Below are 17,617 nucleotides of genomic sequence, written 5' to 3' on the forward strand. Positions count from 1 at the left end.
TTTGTTGCAACCAAATATACAAAAATGTGCTTCTGCGTAGCATTAGAACATTTCAGCAGAATATAATTTGTAGTCAAGTGAACTCTCAGATAACATTAGTTTAAAGGTTTTACTTGAATCTGACTCCTTTTGCATTGCTTGGAACTGTATAAAGGAACGTGATTTTACTAAGTCTGTCCCTTTCCTTACTACAAATATACCTCAGTTGTTCTTCATGTGGGTTTCTGGATAGTCTCTAGGAACAGATCTCTAGAGACAATTTATGAGAAAAAATGTGAATAAAGCTGAGTATTTTAAATATTAATATTTTAAATTAGGAGGTTTAGCATGGTTTTAAAGCCTGGATTATTGCTACCTGTTGTGATTTATTTTATTAAAAGAATGAAGCCACCTGATAATTCCCATTAACATCATAGTTGTTACAAGATGCTTAACAGTTTAAATCTGATTATTTTATGACAACTGTTATTTGCATTATTGATATAGGTATGGTAGCCAACAGTTGCATTTAGAAAGAGAGAGAGAGAGGTAATTATAGCCAGTTTTTCCTTTTATTTGGGAATCTTTACATTAATTTTCCATGTTGAGAACCTGTCTCCTAGCTCCTTCTACAAATCTTTGAGTTATATCTGAGTGGATTAATCCTGTGAAGGCAAGGAGTTTAGTTTTCCCTTATTTATATTTCTAGCCTTAAATTTGCCAGTTTAGTGATTAACTGGCATTTGAAGAGAATTTCTCCCTTATCTTAAAATTTCCAGTCAACTTTCTGGGTATAGCTACCTTTAGTATTTTTCTTTTCCTTGCTGTTGCATTTTGATTTAAAACATTCATAGCAGCTTTTCAGAGGAATAAAATCAGTGCTGAAGCTTCTGCACTTTGGCTATGCAGAAGTTACTATTCTCTTTCAAAGGATTTCAGAAGAAAGCAATTCAACAATCCAAAGCTCCACCCAAAGAAGAAGAAAAAAATCTGGATTTAATTATATTCCAAGTCACAATAATTTATTTTATATTAGAGCAGTTTCCAAAAACATAGTCTGCTATAATATGTTTGCTTTTCTCTCTCTTTTTAATAAGAAATTTCATGCCTAAAGCACATGAATACTGTCTGGACAAACTAGCTAAAGGATTGAAATGTATTATGTAAGGTCACTTTAATATTTGACACAGTTTTTCTCTCCAAGTATTTGTTTGCAGCTGTACGTTTGATTCTTACTCGTGTTGCATGTGCTTTGAAATTTGAATCTCTTCAAGGCTTTTTTGTTTATCGTTAGCTGCAATAAAGGGTTTTTACATAAGTATTTCTCACACACCTTATGTGGGGTAATAAAAAGACTTGTAGCATATTATGATGTAAGCATACTGGCATTTAATATTATCTTTAATATAATTTCTTCAATTGTCAAGAATGTCTAAAATCCTAAATAATTTGAATTATTTTTTTGTGTTAAGTCTAACTAATAATTAGAATATACTTTGCATTTACAGGCACTTGCAGACCAATTTGAAGATGCAAATACATCAGTATCTGAACGCATGAAGATTTTCTACTGTTGTCAGGTGCCTCCACATTGGGCCATACAGGTACGAAGCAATACCATTTGAAGCCTCACTTAAAAGCCTACAGTTAATATTTTTGATACTGCATGAGTCCAGCGTCAAAAGAGTATGATACGATCTTGGGTTGAAACGCTGTAGAAATAAAAGATGTAACCTAACAATATACATTCCCATTTTTTCTAAGGAAAGAAATCAAGTTCTACAAGGTTTTGCTTTCAGACATTGTGTTCTGTCATGCATGGAAGATATTACTTGTAGTGCAATTCTTTACTTTCTTTTTTGCTACAATAAAAAAGCATAGAAGTTTCCAATGCATCTCTTGTAAAAAACAAAACACCTTGCAACTGTCTTCCTATTTATTACTGTTTTACTTGTGCTACTATTGCTTGCATCTTCCATCGAGTCAAAAGTACACCGAAGAACTTGAGCTGAGGAAGTTTTTATTTTCAAGGCGTACTAGTACTGACAGGATTTTTTTCCCCCAAAACTACGCTTTTTATCTTGACAATAAACTCTTTCTAGAACAGAAATCTACACATTGGAGACTTATCTGATGATGATCTACTTAACAAACTTAAGAAAACTGTTTGCATCCTACATGCCCAAAGGTGCTTATGTTGTTTACTTTTAATTATGTTTTATTAATTTTTTATTTCTAACCTGAATTCATGTTACTTTAACCAGTCATACCTTCTAGCATTCGGAAGTTATTCCACACAACCTTTCAACAGGCATTTGCAATAGAACTAGCAAGTGTGGCTTTCATTTCCAGTTTTCAGAGTGGCCCTGTTCAAGCCAAGCCTATTTTCAAAGCCAAAGACAGAAATGGTGAAATAGGAATTTATAATGGAAGACGGCTGCAGTCTTCTACTCATAGCTGTGAAGAGCAATTGCCTGTATAAATTTTATCAAATTTGGCTCTGAATGAATCTAATAAAACACAGATGATATTTAGTTACAGGTACTGGCAAATGTACCTTTTTTTTTTTTCCTACAACAGAAATTCCGTAAACAGAATGCTCCCATTTGTTCTTGCAAACCAAATTGTGTATCTGTCACACATAGTAAATAATTTAGCCTTTCTTCAAAGATGAAAACCTATACAAGATTTTGATCTTCTCCTAAAAAATAAACAAAGACCAAGGCAATTTTCAAAGTCATGAAAACATACCTTGTTTGTTTTAAATTGAAAAGATTACTCATTTATTTTCATAAGTAGACTGAAATAATAACTAAATTTGAAATAACAAAAACACTGACTTAGCTGTGAGGAAAACTCAGCTAAGAAGTTGAACCTGAGCTCAAATCCACTATTGGTTTGATTGAAAACTAACATCCTTTTGTGTAGTGCCTGTTTGTGATAGTGATTTCTCATAAATACGCAACAAAACTGTCAGAGCCTTTCTCTCCATCTGTGTTTTTCTTAAGAGGTACAGATTACTATGGCAAAGCATTGCTAGAAGAGGCTTTACCTCCTGCAGCCTCTGTTTCTCCACTCAGTGTTTCCAACATCCTGTTGCAGCTGGTTTCCAGAAGGATAAGCCATGTGCCTCATTTAAGGGGTGGAAGTTCAGCTCTGTCAATTCATCCTTGTCATGTCTGTTTCCACTTTTGCATTATATTATAAATTAGTTCAAAGAAATTCATGAGCAGAAGTCAAATCAAAACAATTACTGTTCTATTGATGGTGGGGGTTTTGAGGTGTATACATTGTTTGAGGCTCAAATTGAAGTTTCAAGAGAATAATTTCATATTCTCTATCTGCTGCTTCTTGATGTCAGAAATGTCTCTAACATTTTTTAAAATACAAATAGTATTTACTTACCTCTTTTGAGTAACTTGGGTTTTCTTATCTTTCTAGCGACAGCTTGCAAACTTACTGTTTGAGCTAGGATGTACCAGCTCTGCCTTGCAGGTATTTGAGGAGCTGGAAATGTGGGAAGATGCAGTAATCTGCTATGAAAGAGCAGGACAGCATGGAAAGGTAAGAATTTTTTTTTTTTCATATCTGAGAATGCTGTCCTGAAATCAGTATCTGAAGTATGAGGGACTGTCTGGATTGAACTGACAATTCACTAAGGACTCTACTTCTTCTCAGGAAAATTTGTATAGGAAGATGGACACATGACATAAGTCTGTCATAACCTGTGAATGCCAAATAAACAGGAGTAATGACCACATGAAGTAGAATCTGGTAAATAAGAACTTAAGTAAGAAGATTGTGATTCTTGAAAATCACAATTGTAATTCTTGAAAATATTAAAGGAAAATTAAGTTAACAACTATGGATGCACAACAAGGTGGGATGTCATTTCAAGAAGGTTGTAGCAGTCTAGGAGCTCTTTCTGGAGAGGATTTGGATTTCAGTTTTCTTTCTCATTTCAAATATTGACTGTATTTTAAAAATATAAATAGAATAACATAATTGCTTGTTGTAAGTAATTACTTAATATATTTCAATTACAGTCAAACAGTTGACACAAGAAGTGGAATAAGATTAAAAGGTTTTAATTTGTTATGCCTGTGTTGACGTTTTCCTGAAATTCTCTGCCATTTTTTTAGCACTGCTGCAGCTAGGTGTGATCAGCTCTAGATAAAAACAATTTAAAACCAGCACCTAATTATGTGTTGGTGACAGAATTGTTTACATGTGGTAGCAGGCTGTGGCAGTCCTCCTATTATTGATTATTTTGCTGTTACTATCAACGGTTGAAAGGTTTTAGAAAATGATGCTTGGAAGTAGTGTCTGCTTATGTGTGACTTCAGCTGTTTTCTCTTTTTGGTGCAATCTGTCACAGAGGAATTTATGCTATTAAGCATTGGTTTCAGAATTTATATAGCTTTCAAAAATACTCACTTTCAGACAAAAATATGTATTTTCTTCCCTGTACTTTCCCTCAGTTCAGTATATGGTAACAAATACATGAATGTATGTGTGCCTTTATGATTCCATAAGCTCTAAGACTATACTTTAACTAGTTTGAGCTTACAGAATATGGAGCTATAACTTCAAATAATAGAAAAAACCCACAGAATTTCTCATACTTGTGTGTTTTTTCTTAACTATCATGCACCAGTGCTTAGATTTTGGTCACTGTAAATGGACAGATATGTCTTGCTGGCAAATTCTGTGTCACATTATGCATGCCTTGGGGATAGTATGCTAATATCCTAATCCTTTCAGTAGAGTGGAGAAATAGAGGTCAATGTTTTCCATTTCCTGGAAATGCATTCTGTCCTAGTTATATTCACAAACTGCCCTTAGGGAGTTATGAAAATGGAACTCAGAGAATAGGACAGGATATCGACACAGGAAACTGCTTAGAAATGCTCTCAGAATGAGGGTTTGTGCTGAGCTTTGAAAAACAGAATATGCTGTGTAAGTACTGAGTAACAGTAGTGCTGAAAAAAACCCCCACCAGCATCAGACCAAAAAAGCCAGAAAATTAGAAACATTTAGCTGTAAACCAAGGGGAGTGACTATTTGTGATACTTATCAGAAGGCTTTCAGAGCTTATATTTATCAAAATGTTTTCACCTATAGTAGTTACTCTTTTAGAAATGCTCATTTTTTTACTTGCTGTATTCCTTTAACAGATTTGGTGCAAAAGGAGACATTAATCTCCATGCATGCAGTGAGAACTGGTGTTGAAAAGTGTTCGTCTCCTTTCTTTGAGCAGTGAAGGGACCTTGGGAGACCTTGAGAATATTATTTACATTGGACAATTTATTTTTGTTAAGGTGTAAGAGATCTCTTCAACCTTACTGAGAATGCATAGTACACTAAAAATGGTATTATTTCCCTGCTAAAGAAAAGATGAACCAGAGATGCAAATTTTGCATTCTTCCAGTTATAGTGAGTGAGGCCTCTACCCCTTCCAGGAGCTCCAGAACATGGCTGCTGACCTTTGATAAATTATGAGATCTTCCTTTTAGTATCAGCTTGGTGTTCAAGAATGTGATTCATTCCCACTATGTATTATAACAGATACAGAGGACATGTAACAGCTTCTATATGTAGCTAAAAAAATGAGAAAGAAGAATAAACGGATTGCCCAAGGTCATGCATGAAATTACAGGGAAGATGAAACGAAAACTGAAGAGCTTTCTTTCTCTGTCACTACATCTTTCCATGCTCATTTGTTCTGTTTCTTCATGCTATTTCTCTGATAGCCTAGCAAATAATATGCAACCAGAAAAGATGAAAGCATTTTGGGAAATATTTTGAACCAGCATAAGAATTATCAAATAATAGAACAGGTAGATCTGTGAAGAGGGAGACTGTTAGAGGCTTTTAGAAAAGAAATAATGTCTATGGGAACACATGAATGGGATGGCAAATGGAAGTTTAGGGTTGAGAAGTCAAATGCAAGATGCATCTTGTACTTCGTTTCCAGAATTCTCTGTACTGAGTAATAAAAAGGCACCACCTTTATTTAAAGCAGAATCCTATTTATTGATGTGGGATTTTTGTGAAGCTTTGCCTGTTTAACATCCATGTCCACCATAGTAGTCCAGAAAGCATGATAACAGCCTAAATCTTTCTGATGCTTATATCAACTGATTTTTTGAGTATTGAATTCCACCCAGTCTGGTGCAGACCATTCTGTAAAAAGCAGTGCTGTTAAAATTACATCTGGTCAGTCAGCTGCTAGTGCTTTCACCAGGATAATTCTACATTTTTATTAAAAATTTCTTTGGCTTTCTTTGGAGAATTTTTCTATAGGAACTTGAAAATACTTGTCATTAAGCAATTTTTCTAATTTTCAGCCACTAATTTCTTCTTAATGGGATCCCAGTTTTCCTAGTTCAAGATCCCTTTAGAAATCTAAACAACACATCCCTTCTTCACATTTGTGCACTTCAAATACTTGTAAGCTTTACTGTTATTTTATTTAACAAAAATTACACTAAGAATTGTTAAAATTACTATGCACTAAATACTTCAAAACAAAGTCATTAAAGATGATTTTCAGAGAATGAATTTTACTGATTGGAGGAAGAGGAGTAAGAGACTTTGATTATCTAGGAATCATCTGGAGAGAAAGAAAACAGTTATCATTAAAAGGAGAAAAACTGTAATAATTTAAATGCAGAAATGGATTCAGCTTTCCTTGTAGATAAACTAGCTATGCTAGAAAAATATTGTCAAACTTCAATTCTGTGGCAGACTGTGTTGGATCTTTCTTGGTTCTCATGGCTCAAATATATCTTTTCTATTTGAAAAATTATAGTGAGCTGAATTATGTATATTACATTTTTGCAGCAGGGGCCTGAGGTGAGAGTTCAGTCTGAACAACAGATCATTTGTCCAGTGTATTTAACTTCTCAAAACGCCAAAAGCCACAGAAAGCAGACTATTACTTGTTTAAAAGAGAAACAATGATTTCATTGTTAGAGCAAGATAGTGATCCTGAGATAAAGAGCTTTTGAAGGTTGGTTACAGCCCAAAATAGAAGTCTGGGAGACCCAGCTTGTGTCTTCTTTTCCATAACGCTCTATATATTCTGAATATTTTTTATATCTATCATTTAGATAAATTTATAACTTCTGCATCTTACATAAAAGTGTTTGCAAAACCTACAGTATGAAAGTGGATGTGTCTTCAGATATAATACAAGGGAAATAACTTTTCAGTAAACAATAATTAGTGAAAAAGGAATAACAGTTGTTGCAAGAGTATTTTCTAGGATATAGAGATGATAAACTATTAGGATTGCATATAGCTTAATGGTGCTGATACTGCTTTGCTATGAAGTCAGTGCAGGTCTGATGTTAAGGACTGATATTTGCTCTTGGGACAGAATACACACTGAAGATACAAAATGAGGAGCAAACGGCTTCTTGTTTTAATGGGTATGTTTCCTTTGGTGCATTAAACCACAACCCACCATATTACGTTGATGTCAAAGTGTTTGGGGATTTTTAAAAACAGTTTGGAACCAGATTCTCTCTAGTCTGTGATACTGTGTTGGATCAAGATAATGTTTCCTTACTATCCCAACTGCTTAGTCTTCAGCTGAAGATTGCAAGGTGCTAAAGTTCAAGTAGGTGTTTAACAGCAAATAAGTAGTCCCATTATGTATTGATTTCTCTTTCTTCTTTAACAGGCAGAAGAAATACTCAGACGGGAGTTAGAGAAAAAGGAAACACCAGCATTATATTGTTTGCTTGGTGATGTTCTTAAAGACCACCAGTATTATGACAAGGCCTGGGAGCTCTCTGGGTGCCGCAGTGCCCGTGCTCAGCGCTCCAAAGGCCTTCTTCATCTCCGCAACAAGGAATTCAGGGAATGCGTGGAGTGCTTTGAACGTTCAGTGCAGATCAACCCTATGCAGGTTGGGAAATGATGCACATACGACTTTGTTTCGGTTTTGAACAGTGATGCACTTTTTTAAAAGGCAATTCTGTGCACAATTGTCAAAGAAACAACTCATTACTTTTCTTAGAAAATTTTTCACCATGTACTTGGAAGTTGGGCAAAAAACAGTGGCACAATGAAATGAAGACATTGTTTTACTTTCAGGTCTTTGCATGCAGCTAACTCTTTGCTAGTACAGTTCTTCTACTTCAAAGGGATCAAGCCTTTGAAAATTTATAGTTATCATCAAACCATGAACAAAGAAGAATGCTGTATAGATTTTAATGAAAGTATCCTTTTGCCTTATTTGATGCCCTTGAGTTGCAAACTCTGATCTCTGTATTTCAAAAAAATCCTTTTCAAGGGCTCTGATCTGTCCTCTCCAGGAGTCACTGAGAAGCATTGTGTTACAATTACCATGACACTTTTAATGCAGTAATGTACCAAAACTGAAAACAGAGTCAAAAAAGTTCTCTTAATGAAGCTGATTGTTTTGAAAGATCCTTTGCAAGCTCTTCCTGCAGACGTTTGTGTAACCTTCTTTCAGTTTCTCAGCCACTATATCCCATCCCATCCCATCCCATCCCATCCCATCCCATCCCATCCCATCCCATCCCATTAAGGTTCACTGTATAAAAGGCATTGGGAATATAAAAGAGCTTTGTGGTTGTTGCTATAAATAGTGCTCTTAGACATTTCCAGGTCCAATTGAAAATAGGATATTGCTCCTTCTTGCCCTCCAAGGAATACTGCAGGAGCTGCTGTTTGGAGTTTCACATAACTAGCTGGACTTCTGTTTTAGAAAGAGCAGAAGTTTTAAAGATCTTTAGCCTTTCAAATCACTTATCCCAAAGCTTTTCTGTATTTCAATAACATACTTTATTCCAGTGACTGAGAGTCCTGTCCTTATTCAATTTAACTCCATATTATTTATAAACACCTTTAGAATGGGAAGCAAAATGAACAAAAATTCTTGCTTTGTCTTTAAGTTCTGTTACTGACTCAGGAAATGCCAACAGAATCAAGGAATGGCAGGGGTTGGAAGGAGCCTCTGGAGATCATCTAGTCCAAACCCTCTGCTAAAGCATGTTCACTTGGAGCAAGCAGGTTGCACATGACCACACTGAGGCAGGCTTTGAATATCTCCAGAGAAGGAAACTCCACAACCTCTCCACAACAGGGCAGCCTGTTCCAGTGCAGCATCACCATCACATTCAGATGGAAATTCCTGTGTTTCAGTTTGTGCCCATCGCTGCTTGCCCTATCACAGGGCACCACTGAAAAGAGTCTGGCCCCATATTCTTGTCACCCACTCCTTAGATATTGATAAGCACTCATAAGATCCCCTCTCTGTCTTGTCTTCTCCATGCTGAACAGCCCCAGGTCCCTCAGCCATTCCTCCTAAGACAGATGCTCCAGTCCCCTAATGACTTTTGTAGCCCTCTGCTGGACTCTCCAGTAGTTACTTGTTTGTCTTGAAATAAGGAGCCCAGAACTAGACATGGTACTCCACATGTGGGCAGAGTAGAGGGGGACAAGAACCTCCTTTGACCTGCTGGCCATAGTCTACTTACTGGATGCACCCCAGGATACCATTTGCCTTCTTCACCACAAGGGCATATTGTTGGCTCATGGTCAAGTTGTTGTCCACCAGCATTCCCACCCAGGTCCTTCTTGGCAGAGCTGCTTTCCAGCAGGTCAACCCCTAACCTATACTGGTACATGGGGTTATTCCTCCCCAGGTACAGGACTCTACATTTACCCTTGTGGACCTTCATTAGGTTTGTCTCCACCCAGCTCTCCAGCCTGTCCAGGTCTCGTTGAGTGGCAGCACAGGCTTCCAGTCTATATCAGCCACGCCTCCTAGTTTTGTATCATAAGTAAATCTTCTGCAGGTACACTCTGTTCCCCTCATCCAGGTCACTGATGAATACTGGACAAGACTGGACACAGTACTGACCCCCAGGGAACACCACTAGATACAGGCCTCCACTAGACTCTGTACTGGTGACCACAACTCTTTGAGGTCCTGCATTGTCAGTTCTCAGTCCACCTCTCTTTCCACGCCTGTAATTTACACTTCCTAAGCTTACCTACTCAGATAGGAACTTTATTGAAACCAGGAGGACTCTCAGATAATAAAGGGCTGCAGAAGATAGCCTATAGGGCTCAAAACCCAGAAATATTTTGCTTGAGATGCTTTCTTATTTTGTGTTCTATCTAAAGGAAGGTTAAAATGAAGGTCAATCCAAGAAAAACAGACAAGCCATATAGGAAAGAGAACATTTCCTCCCCTTATTGCTCCGGAAGCTCTGCTTAAGACTCAGATGAATTGTTTGAAACAAACAGACTGAGCAAATGGATAGTGTGGATTGACGTATTGCTGTCTTCTAAAGTCTATGTGTATTCTGTCACTACAGAAATGCATTGTTTCCTATTCCAGGATGTCTTGTGAACAAAGATCAGAGGAAGATGATTCTAGATGCAAGGACTTTAATACAAGCAGTTGTTCCCAGAATTGTGAATAATTTATCAAGTAAACAAGGACTTCTTAGTACAAAGAATTTTTTTTTTTTTTGTGGTTATCAGAAACTTTTTTGGAGGGAGGAATTTTTAGACTGCAGCAAGTGATTCTCTACAATATCTAATGGATAAAACCATTCTCTGTCAACCCTCTTACTTTTGTGTACTCTTTGATGAACTGGTTGATTTTGTTGAGATCTCTGAGGTAGATCTTTGCAGTACAAGCCAACCACCATGTTAAACTCTGGAGAATTCACAAAGAAATGAGAGTTTTACAGTACAAATGTATCTGAAACTTGTCTTCAATAGCCTTGCCACTCAAATAGTTGCTTGTACTAGTGAATGACAGATGCATTTTTCTTGCATTTTCACTGTCAGCATCTTGCAAAGCTAGACTGAGGCAATTCCAGTGATCAAAGAGCTCGTGCAGTCCATTCTCCAGCAGTGAAAGTCTGCATAACAAAACCTACAGCTTGTTACATTACAGATTTGTTAGTACCTGTGCTGGGCGGTGTGTGGTTCTCTATAACCAGCTGCTTCACGTTTGAATTTTACAGACATAGGAGTGTTCATAGCACCTTTTCTGTGTCTGCACCATTCTCCACCATGTCACAGTCTGAAAGAAAAAAATAATCCCAAAATAATCTCCTTTTCTGCTAGACTATTTGGCTCATAACTTCTCAGGCTATTTTATGGGGTGTGAAGCAAGACAAGGGATCTCTCTCCAATCTGGGAAAACAGTCACACTTTAGAAATCAGCTTGCCATCTAATTTTAAGTTTTGAACAATGCAAGGAGAATGTTATTCTGAACAATTCTTATTCGTCTTGCAATAGTAGAAGTAACTTGAACTGGAGTTAAACTAGAGGCTCATATTATAAATTATGATAAAAGTCCCTGTACTTACTTCAAACTCCAGTAAATTTTGTTGGTGTGTTGCATTCAAAAGAAACTGAATTGTAAGGGAGAAAAATTATGCCAAAAAGAGCAATTAGTAAGATACTCAGCTAGGATTTCACTCAGCTAGAGCTCTTAAAATTGTATTGCAGTTACTAACTCCAACGATTAATTGTGCTCTACAGGGTATAGGTTGTTTCTAAACTAATACTGTTGTACCCCTAAGAGTATTGTACTGAAGATTCTGAAAAAAATCTAGAGGTATATGCTGTATGCAACTAGTAGAAATTGCTTTAAAATTGAAAAAAAGTTTTGTCAGATATGATTTGGATTTTTTCTTTTTTTAAGCATTCAGCTAATTAGGTTACTTTGGAATAATGTTGCCACTAATGTAAGAGAATTGCTTGGACTTTCTTAAAGCATTTTTTAATTATTTAGAATTATTAAAGACTTGTCTGGAAATTCCTGATGGCAAGTTTTAACAAAGAGTGCAACCCTAAATTATCTTCCTTTGCCAATTACTGCCTTCAGTTTTAAAAAGGATACAAATTTACAGCTTGTTGTGTTTTCCCAATCAGTAGTGAAATTTTAATCTTTAGCCAATGCACTTTTTTATTTCCAAAAAATAACTTTGACCAAAGTCTTTTTTTATCTTTGTACAAAGTTTTCCTTATGCTGCCTTTCAGTTGGTCACTTTGCTGAGAGCAGTTGTTACATCAGCCAGTGGGATCAGCAGATTTTATGCCCTCCTCAATAAAAGGGGAATTCTTTCCACAAAAAATAGCTTAAGTCCATTCTTAAAGTGTATCCAAAATACATGATTAAAGCATCACTGTAGTTCTTATTTTTCATTACCATAGTAGATCAAAGGCAAAGAACTAGGTTCTTTTGGCTGGTTGGGTTTAGGGGTTTTTGTTTGCCTTTTTTTTTTTTTTTAACATAGCCACCATAGTTTTTCATTAACCTGTCAGACTTGGTCTTTCAGAGCTTTCTCACTTGTTTAGCCTGCTAGCTTTTGAAGTATGTCTTCTTATTCTTAATAAGCTCCTTTGTTTACAACTGTTATGATTGTCTAGTCTTTTTAGTTGCTCCAAGCCTTGACATGTCTTGTCTTTAAAAGTTTCAAGTCTTCTGCAGACCATTATTCTTTTAGCTGCCCATTTTAGTTTTTAACATTGCTTTTCCATTTTAAGTAGCTCTTAAATTTAACATCCTCCCTACTTAAAGAGTTGCCTTTGTTCTTGAAGGATTAGCGATTCTAGATACATTACAAAGTATATTTTGCACGGTGATATTTTGAACCTGATTATTCATGCTGGTCAGGATCAAGGTAAGTGCTGTCTTCTGACTACCTTCTTCGTATCGAAAAAAATTATCTTTGGAATTTCATCCATTTACCAAACTGTGTGAAATAATTGAAATCTCTCTATGTTTTATCAGATTTCTACTTTCACGGACTTCTGGTACCCCCCAGGATGCTACCTTTCTTCATTTTAGTCAATAATTTCGAGATAGACTTTATACTGCTTTTTTTGAGGCCTGAAATTTTAATTCATTCTAGTTCTATTGTTCTTTTACACAGTTAATTTTCTATATGTTTGATGCTGAAATTGTCTTAACATATTGTGACGTTCTTCCATCTGCACAACCTATTGCATTTTCTATATGCTTTTTGCCTCCATATCATAGCATCTCACAAGGTTCCTTAGTTGCCACCTCAGAGACTTTAATCTCATTCTTTTTGTCTGCTAAAGGATCTTTGTACACCTTTCCCAACCTTCTCTATCATATCCAATTCTCACGTTTTTTTCTGTTCAGTTGAAACCTTCATACATAGTTACTGATAGGCAAAATATCTTGTTTCAAATTATTAAGAAAATTATCATTCTTTGCAGTCACTGTATGTTTTTAACTAGGTACCTGCTCATATAGCTTTTCTCCACAGAAATAAATAATTTTACTTTCTCCTCCTGATGTAACTTCTCCTTAAGAAAGGAACTGACAAGCTTAAGCACTGGTTAGCCAGTTCCTGAGAGATGCAGCTGCTCACTGTCAGCCTCAAAAAATTAAGGCTGGAAGATTCTGGAAGCACAAGCTCAGAAATGAGACTGTGATGATCATTCGAATTACAAATAATGCAATGATTTTTTTTTCACAGAATCACAAAATGTTAGGGGTTGGAAGGGATCTCGAAAGATCATCTAGTCTAACCCCTCTGCCAGAACAGGATCACCTAGAGTATGTCACACAGGAACACATTCAGGCAGGTTTTGAATGTCTCCAGAGAAGGAGACTCCACAACCTCTCTGGGCAGCCTGTTCCAGTCTCACAGTGTCACCCTCACAGTGAAATTTTTTTTCCTTATGTTCACATGGAACCTCCTATGCTCTAGCTTTCACCCTTCGCCCCTTGTCCTGTCAGACATCACTGAGAAGAGCCTGACTCCATCCTCCTGACACTCCACAACCTCACAGGGCAGCCTGTTCCAGTGCTCCGTCACCCTCACTGTAAAGAAGTTTCTCCTCATGTTGAGGTGAAATCTTCCGTGTTCTAGTTTGAACCCATTGTCCCTTGTCTTATCACTGTGAACCACTGAAAACAGCCTGGCCCCATCCACTTGGCACCCACCCCTCAGATATTTATACACATTGATCTGATCCCCTCTCAGTCTTCTCAAGACTAAATCTCTTCATAGGGGAGATGCTCAAGTCCCCTAATCATCCTAGTGGTTCTCTGTTGTACTATATTGAATAGTACTGGTCTCAGTACTGACCCCTGAGGGACCCCACTAGATACAGACCACAAGGCTCTGACTTCTTTCCTTCAACCAGTTCACATCCACCTCACTACCCAATCATACAGACCACACTTCCTCAGTTTAGCTGCAAGGATGCTGTGGGAGATGGGGTCAAATGCTTTATTGAAATCAAGATAAATCACATCTACTGTTCTACCCTCACCTATCCACCTGGTTATGTCCTTACAAAAGGCTATCAGGTTGGTCAGACATGGCTTCCCCCTGGTAAAACCATGTTGATTGCTCCTAATGACCCTCTTATCCTTGATATGCCTTGAGATTGCAGCAAGGATAATTGTTCCATTACTTTCCCAGGGACAGAGGTGAGGCTGACTGGCCTATAGTTACCTGGGTCCTCCTTCTTGCCCTTTTTGAAGACTGCAGGGACATTTGTTTTCCTCCAGCCCTCAGGTACCTCTCCTGTTCCCCACAACTTACCAAAGACAATGGAGAGTGGCCTAGTGATGACTTCTGCCAGCTCCCTAAACATCCATGGCTGCATCCCATCAGGACCCATGGATTTACGGATGTCCAGATTGCTCAACTGCTCCCTAATCCTGTCCTCATCAACCAAGGGAAACTCCTCCTTTATCCTGACTTCCTCAGGCGTCTGGGGCTCCTGAGGACAGTCTCCAGCTGTATAAACAGACAAAGAAGGCATTCAGTAACTCCATCATCTTTGTATCCTCTGTAACCAAGGCACCCACCTCATTCAGCAGTGGGCCTACACTGCCTCCAGTGTTAGTTTCATCTGCAGTCTATTTAAAGAAGCCCTTTCTGTTGTCCTTGACTTCCCTTGCAAGGTTTAATTCCAAGGAGGCCTTAACTTTCCTAGCTGCCTCCTTACACCCTCTGACAACAGTCTCATACTCCTCCCAAGTGGCCAGCCTCCCCTTCCATGATCTGTAGACTCTTCTTCCACTTGAGTTTGCCCAGCAGTTCTCTGTTTAACCATGCAGGTGTCCTGGCTCCCTTTGTCAATTTCTTACCCATTGGTATGCTCTGATCCTGGGCTTGGAAGAAGTGGTGCTTGAATGTTAACCAACTGTCTTGGGCCCCTTTACCTTGTAGTGCCTTGACCCATGGAATTTCCCCTAGTAATTGCTTGAAGAGGCCAAATTTGGCCCTGGTGAAGTTCAAGGTTGTGATCCTTCCTGATCCTTCAATTTCATGCTTGATCACAGTCCTATCTCTACCCTTGTTTTAGCGTACAGAAAGCTATTGAGAAGGAAAGAAGAGAAAGGGGAGTTAACGAGGCAGCAACTATGTCGTGAGTGCTGGCTGGGCTTCTGCAAACTTGCTGGATAAGAGACTTAAAAAAATTAGATTGAGTAGATATTTTTTCCCTATTAATTTTGCTCTCTGAGTTCTGGGAAACATTCTTTCTCCTTGTGTGCAGTTTCTTCTTTGAATGATGAGTTTAAGGATCGTGAAAGATGACAGACTGACAATACTGAAAAGAAGATTTTCATCTTTGCCTAGGCCAGATGTAACTGGCAGTTCTATCTTCATGTTCATCCATATGCTCTGTACTTGGGCCTTCCATGTAGGCCCTCAAATGCAGAAGGATATCTTTATTGCCGAGCTTGTTCTGTTCTTTTTTTGAGTTCATTATGACTGCCCACCAAGGTGCCAGATAAAACAAGGTCATACATTTGTATTCTGGAGTCTAAGTTTTGAAGCAGATTAACTATGAAGTCTAGAGCAGATTTGCAGTTAATCTGTAAGAGGTAGAAGCACCTTGCATATGAAGAGCTCTATTCTCAACCCTGTAAAGTCCCTGATTTGCAAAGGTTTCTTAAGGTAACTTTTTTGTGTTTGAATAGACATTATGGTTTCCTACAAAGAATTTATCAAAATTACTTGTTTCAGATCTAGCACCTAAAACACAGGGGGATGTAAATATTAATCAGATGTTTTGAAAAGTAATATGTTGTGCAATATACAGTTAATATAACCTGGTTTTCCATCTTCCTCTTTCCAATCTTTTTCCCCTCTCTCAAAAATTTTTCCAAGAAACTCTGCTTGTATTTCTTTCCTTGGCATTTAGAATGGGGAAACAGCTGAGCCTGTTGCAGTAGGTAGCACTACCTGGAATAATTTTGCAGCACATGAGAAAATGTTGTGTTTGATTTTGACTCTGTGCATTTAAACAGCATAAGGCTGTCAGAATATGTTCTCTCAATATACTTGTGTATTTAATACAGTTCTGAATTAGAGTTTTTCTCAAATGTAGCACTGCTTAACTTGCAGATCTTTAAGAATTTAACCATGTGGCAAACCAGGAACTTGCTATTGAAGAGCTATGAAAATACATATTTAATTTGCTGTAATTTATGCCTATTTGTGGCATAACTGGCCAGTCAAAAGAGGTGATTACCCCTCTGTATTCAGCTTTGGTGTGGCCTCACCTTGAGTACTGTGAACAGTTCTGGCCCCAAGTTAAGAAGGATGTGAGGGTCCTTGAATGCCTCCAGAAGAGGGCAGTAGAGCTGGTGAAAGGGCTGGAAGGAATGGCCTATGATGAGGAGCTAAGGACTTTGAGTTTGTCTAGTTTGAAGAAAAGGAGGTTGAGGGGTGACCTCATTGCTCTCTGTACAGCTTCCTGAGGAGAGGAAGTGGAGAGGGAGGTACTGTTGCTGAATCTGTGTGAGAGGTATATGGTTGTAACAGCTGAGTATTTACAATGCAAGATTATTGAGCTGGTAAAGTTCTGCTCTCTATGCAAGGCATTATTTAAGTACCTTTCTATCTCTAAGCACTGTGTTATAAACTGGAGAAGACTGATAATCTGGCAGGTAGAAAAGGCTGTAATTTTGAAGTATTTATGTTTGGTCATTAGAAATGTTTCTTGTAAAATGTGACTTCCATTCCCTAGTATGTGGATTTTTCAAAAGTTAAAGCAAAATATGTAAAATTCTAAATAGCTGTCACTCTCTTCTCTAAATGAACATGTGCTCTTAAGGATAAATGGTATTATGGTTAAATAGTCTTTATATAGATAGCACTTTTTAAAATCTACATTTATTAAAACCTTGAACCTAAACATTTCCTGTATTCTGCATACAGGATATTGTTTATTCCAATGCAATGCTATTATGATAGCTGAAAATTGGGTAAAAATCAGCAATAGTGCATGTTTGAGCATCCAGGCAAAATTATTTCTTCTGTGCAGGAATATGTGTATGTGTGTGTGTGTGTATATATATATGTAATTATCTTTTTCTTTCTCTCCAGCTAGGAGTATGGTTTTCCTTGGGCTGCGCATACATTGCTTTAGAAGGCTACGAAGGTGCTGCCAAAGCATTTCAGCGTTGTGTGACATTGGAACCAGATGTATGTACTTTGCAACAAGCAATTCAGATGGCTTATCTGAAAGCAATGAGGATGTTTTCATTATAAACAAGCAAAGCAATAATGAAAAATTTGTTTAAATGTTAGCCCTTTGAATAAATTAAACTTTTGCATGAAGGGTATATTT

At 37.5% G+C, this 17,617-nt stretch overlaps 1 protein-coding gene across 1 annotated transcript in view; it reads left to right on the forward strand.

Annotated features, from left to right (window-relative positions):
• The window catches only part of TTC27 (tetratricopeptide repeat domain 27), a 111,405-nt gene that overhangs the window by 79,435 nt on the left and 14,353 nt on the right, over positions 1–17,617 (forward strand). The window contains exons 11-14 of the mRNA XM_054399091.1: positions 1,488–1,583; positions 3,421–3,543; positions 7,670–7,897; positions 17,374–17,472. Of these exons, the coding sequence (XP_054255066.1) occupies positions 1,488–1,583; positions 3,421–3,543; positions 7,670–7,897; positions 17,374–17,472 (546 nt within the window). The remainder of the gene's footprint in view (positions 1–1,487; positions 1,584–3,420; positions 3,544–7,669; positions 7,898–17,373; positions 17,473–17,617) is intronic.

This window comes from Indicator indicator, chromosome 2, assembly GCF_027791375.1.
Source record: "Indicator indicator isolate 239-I01 chromosome 2, UM_Iind_1.1, whole genome shotgun sequence".
Lineage (NCBI taxonomy): Eukaryota > Metazoa > Chordata > Aves > Piciformes > Indicatoridae > Indicator > Indicator indicator.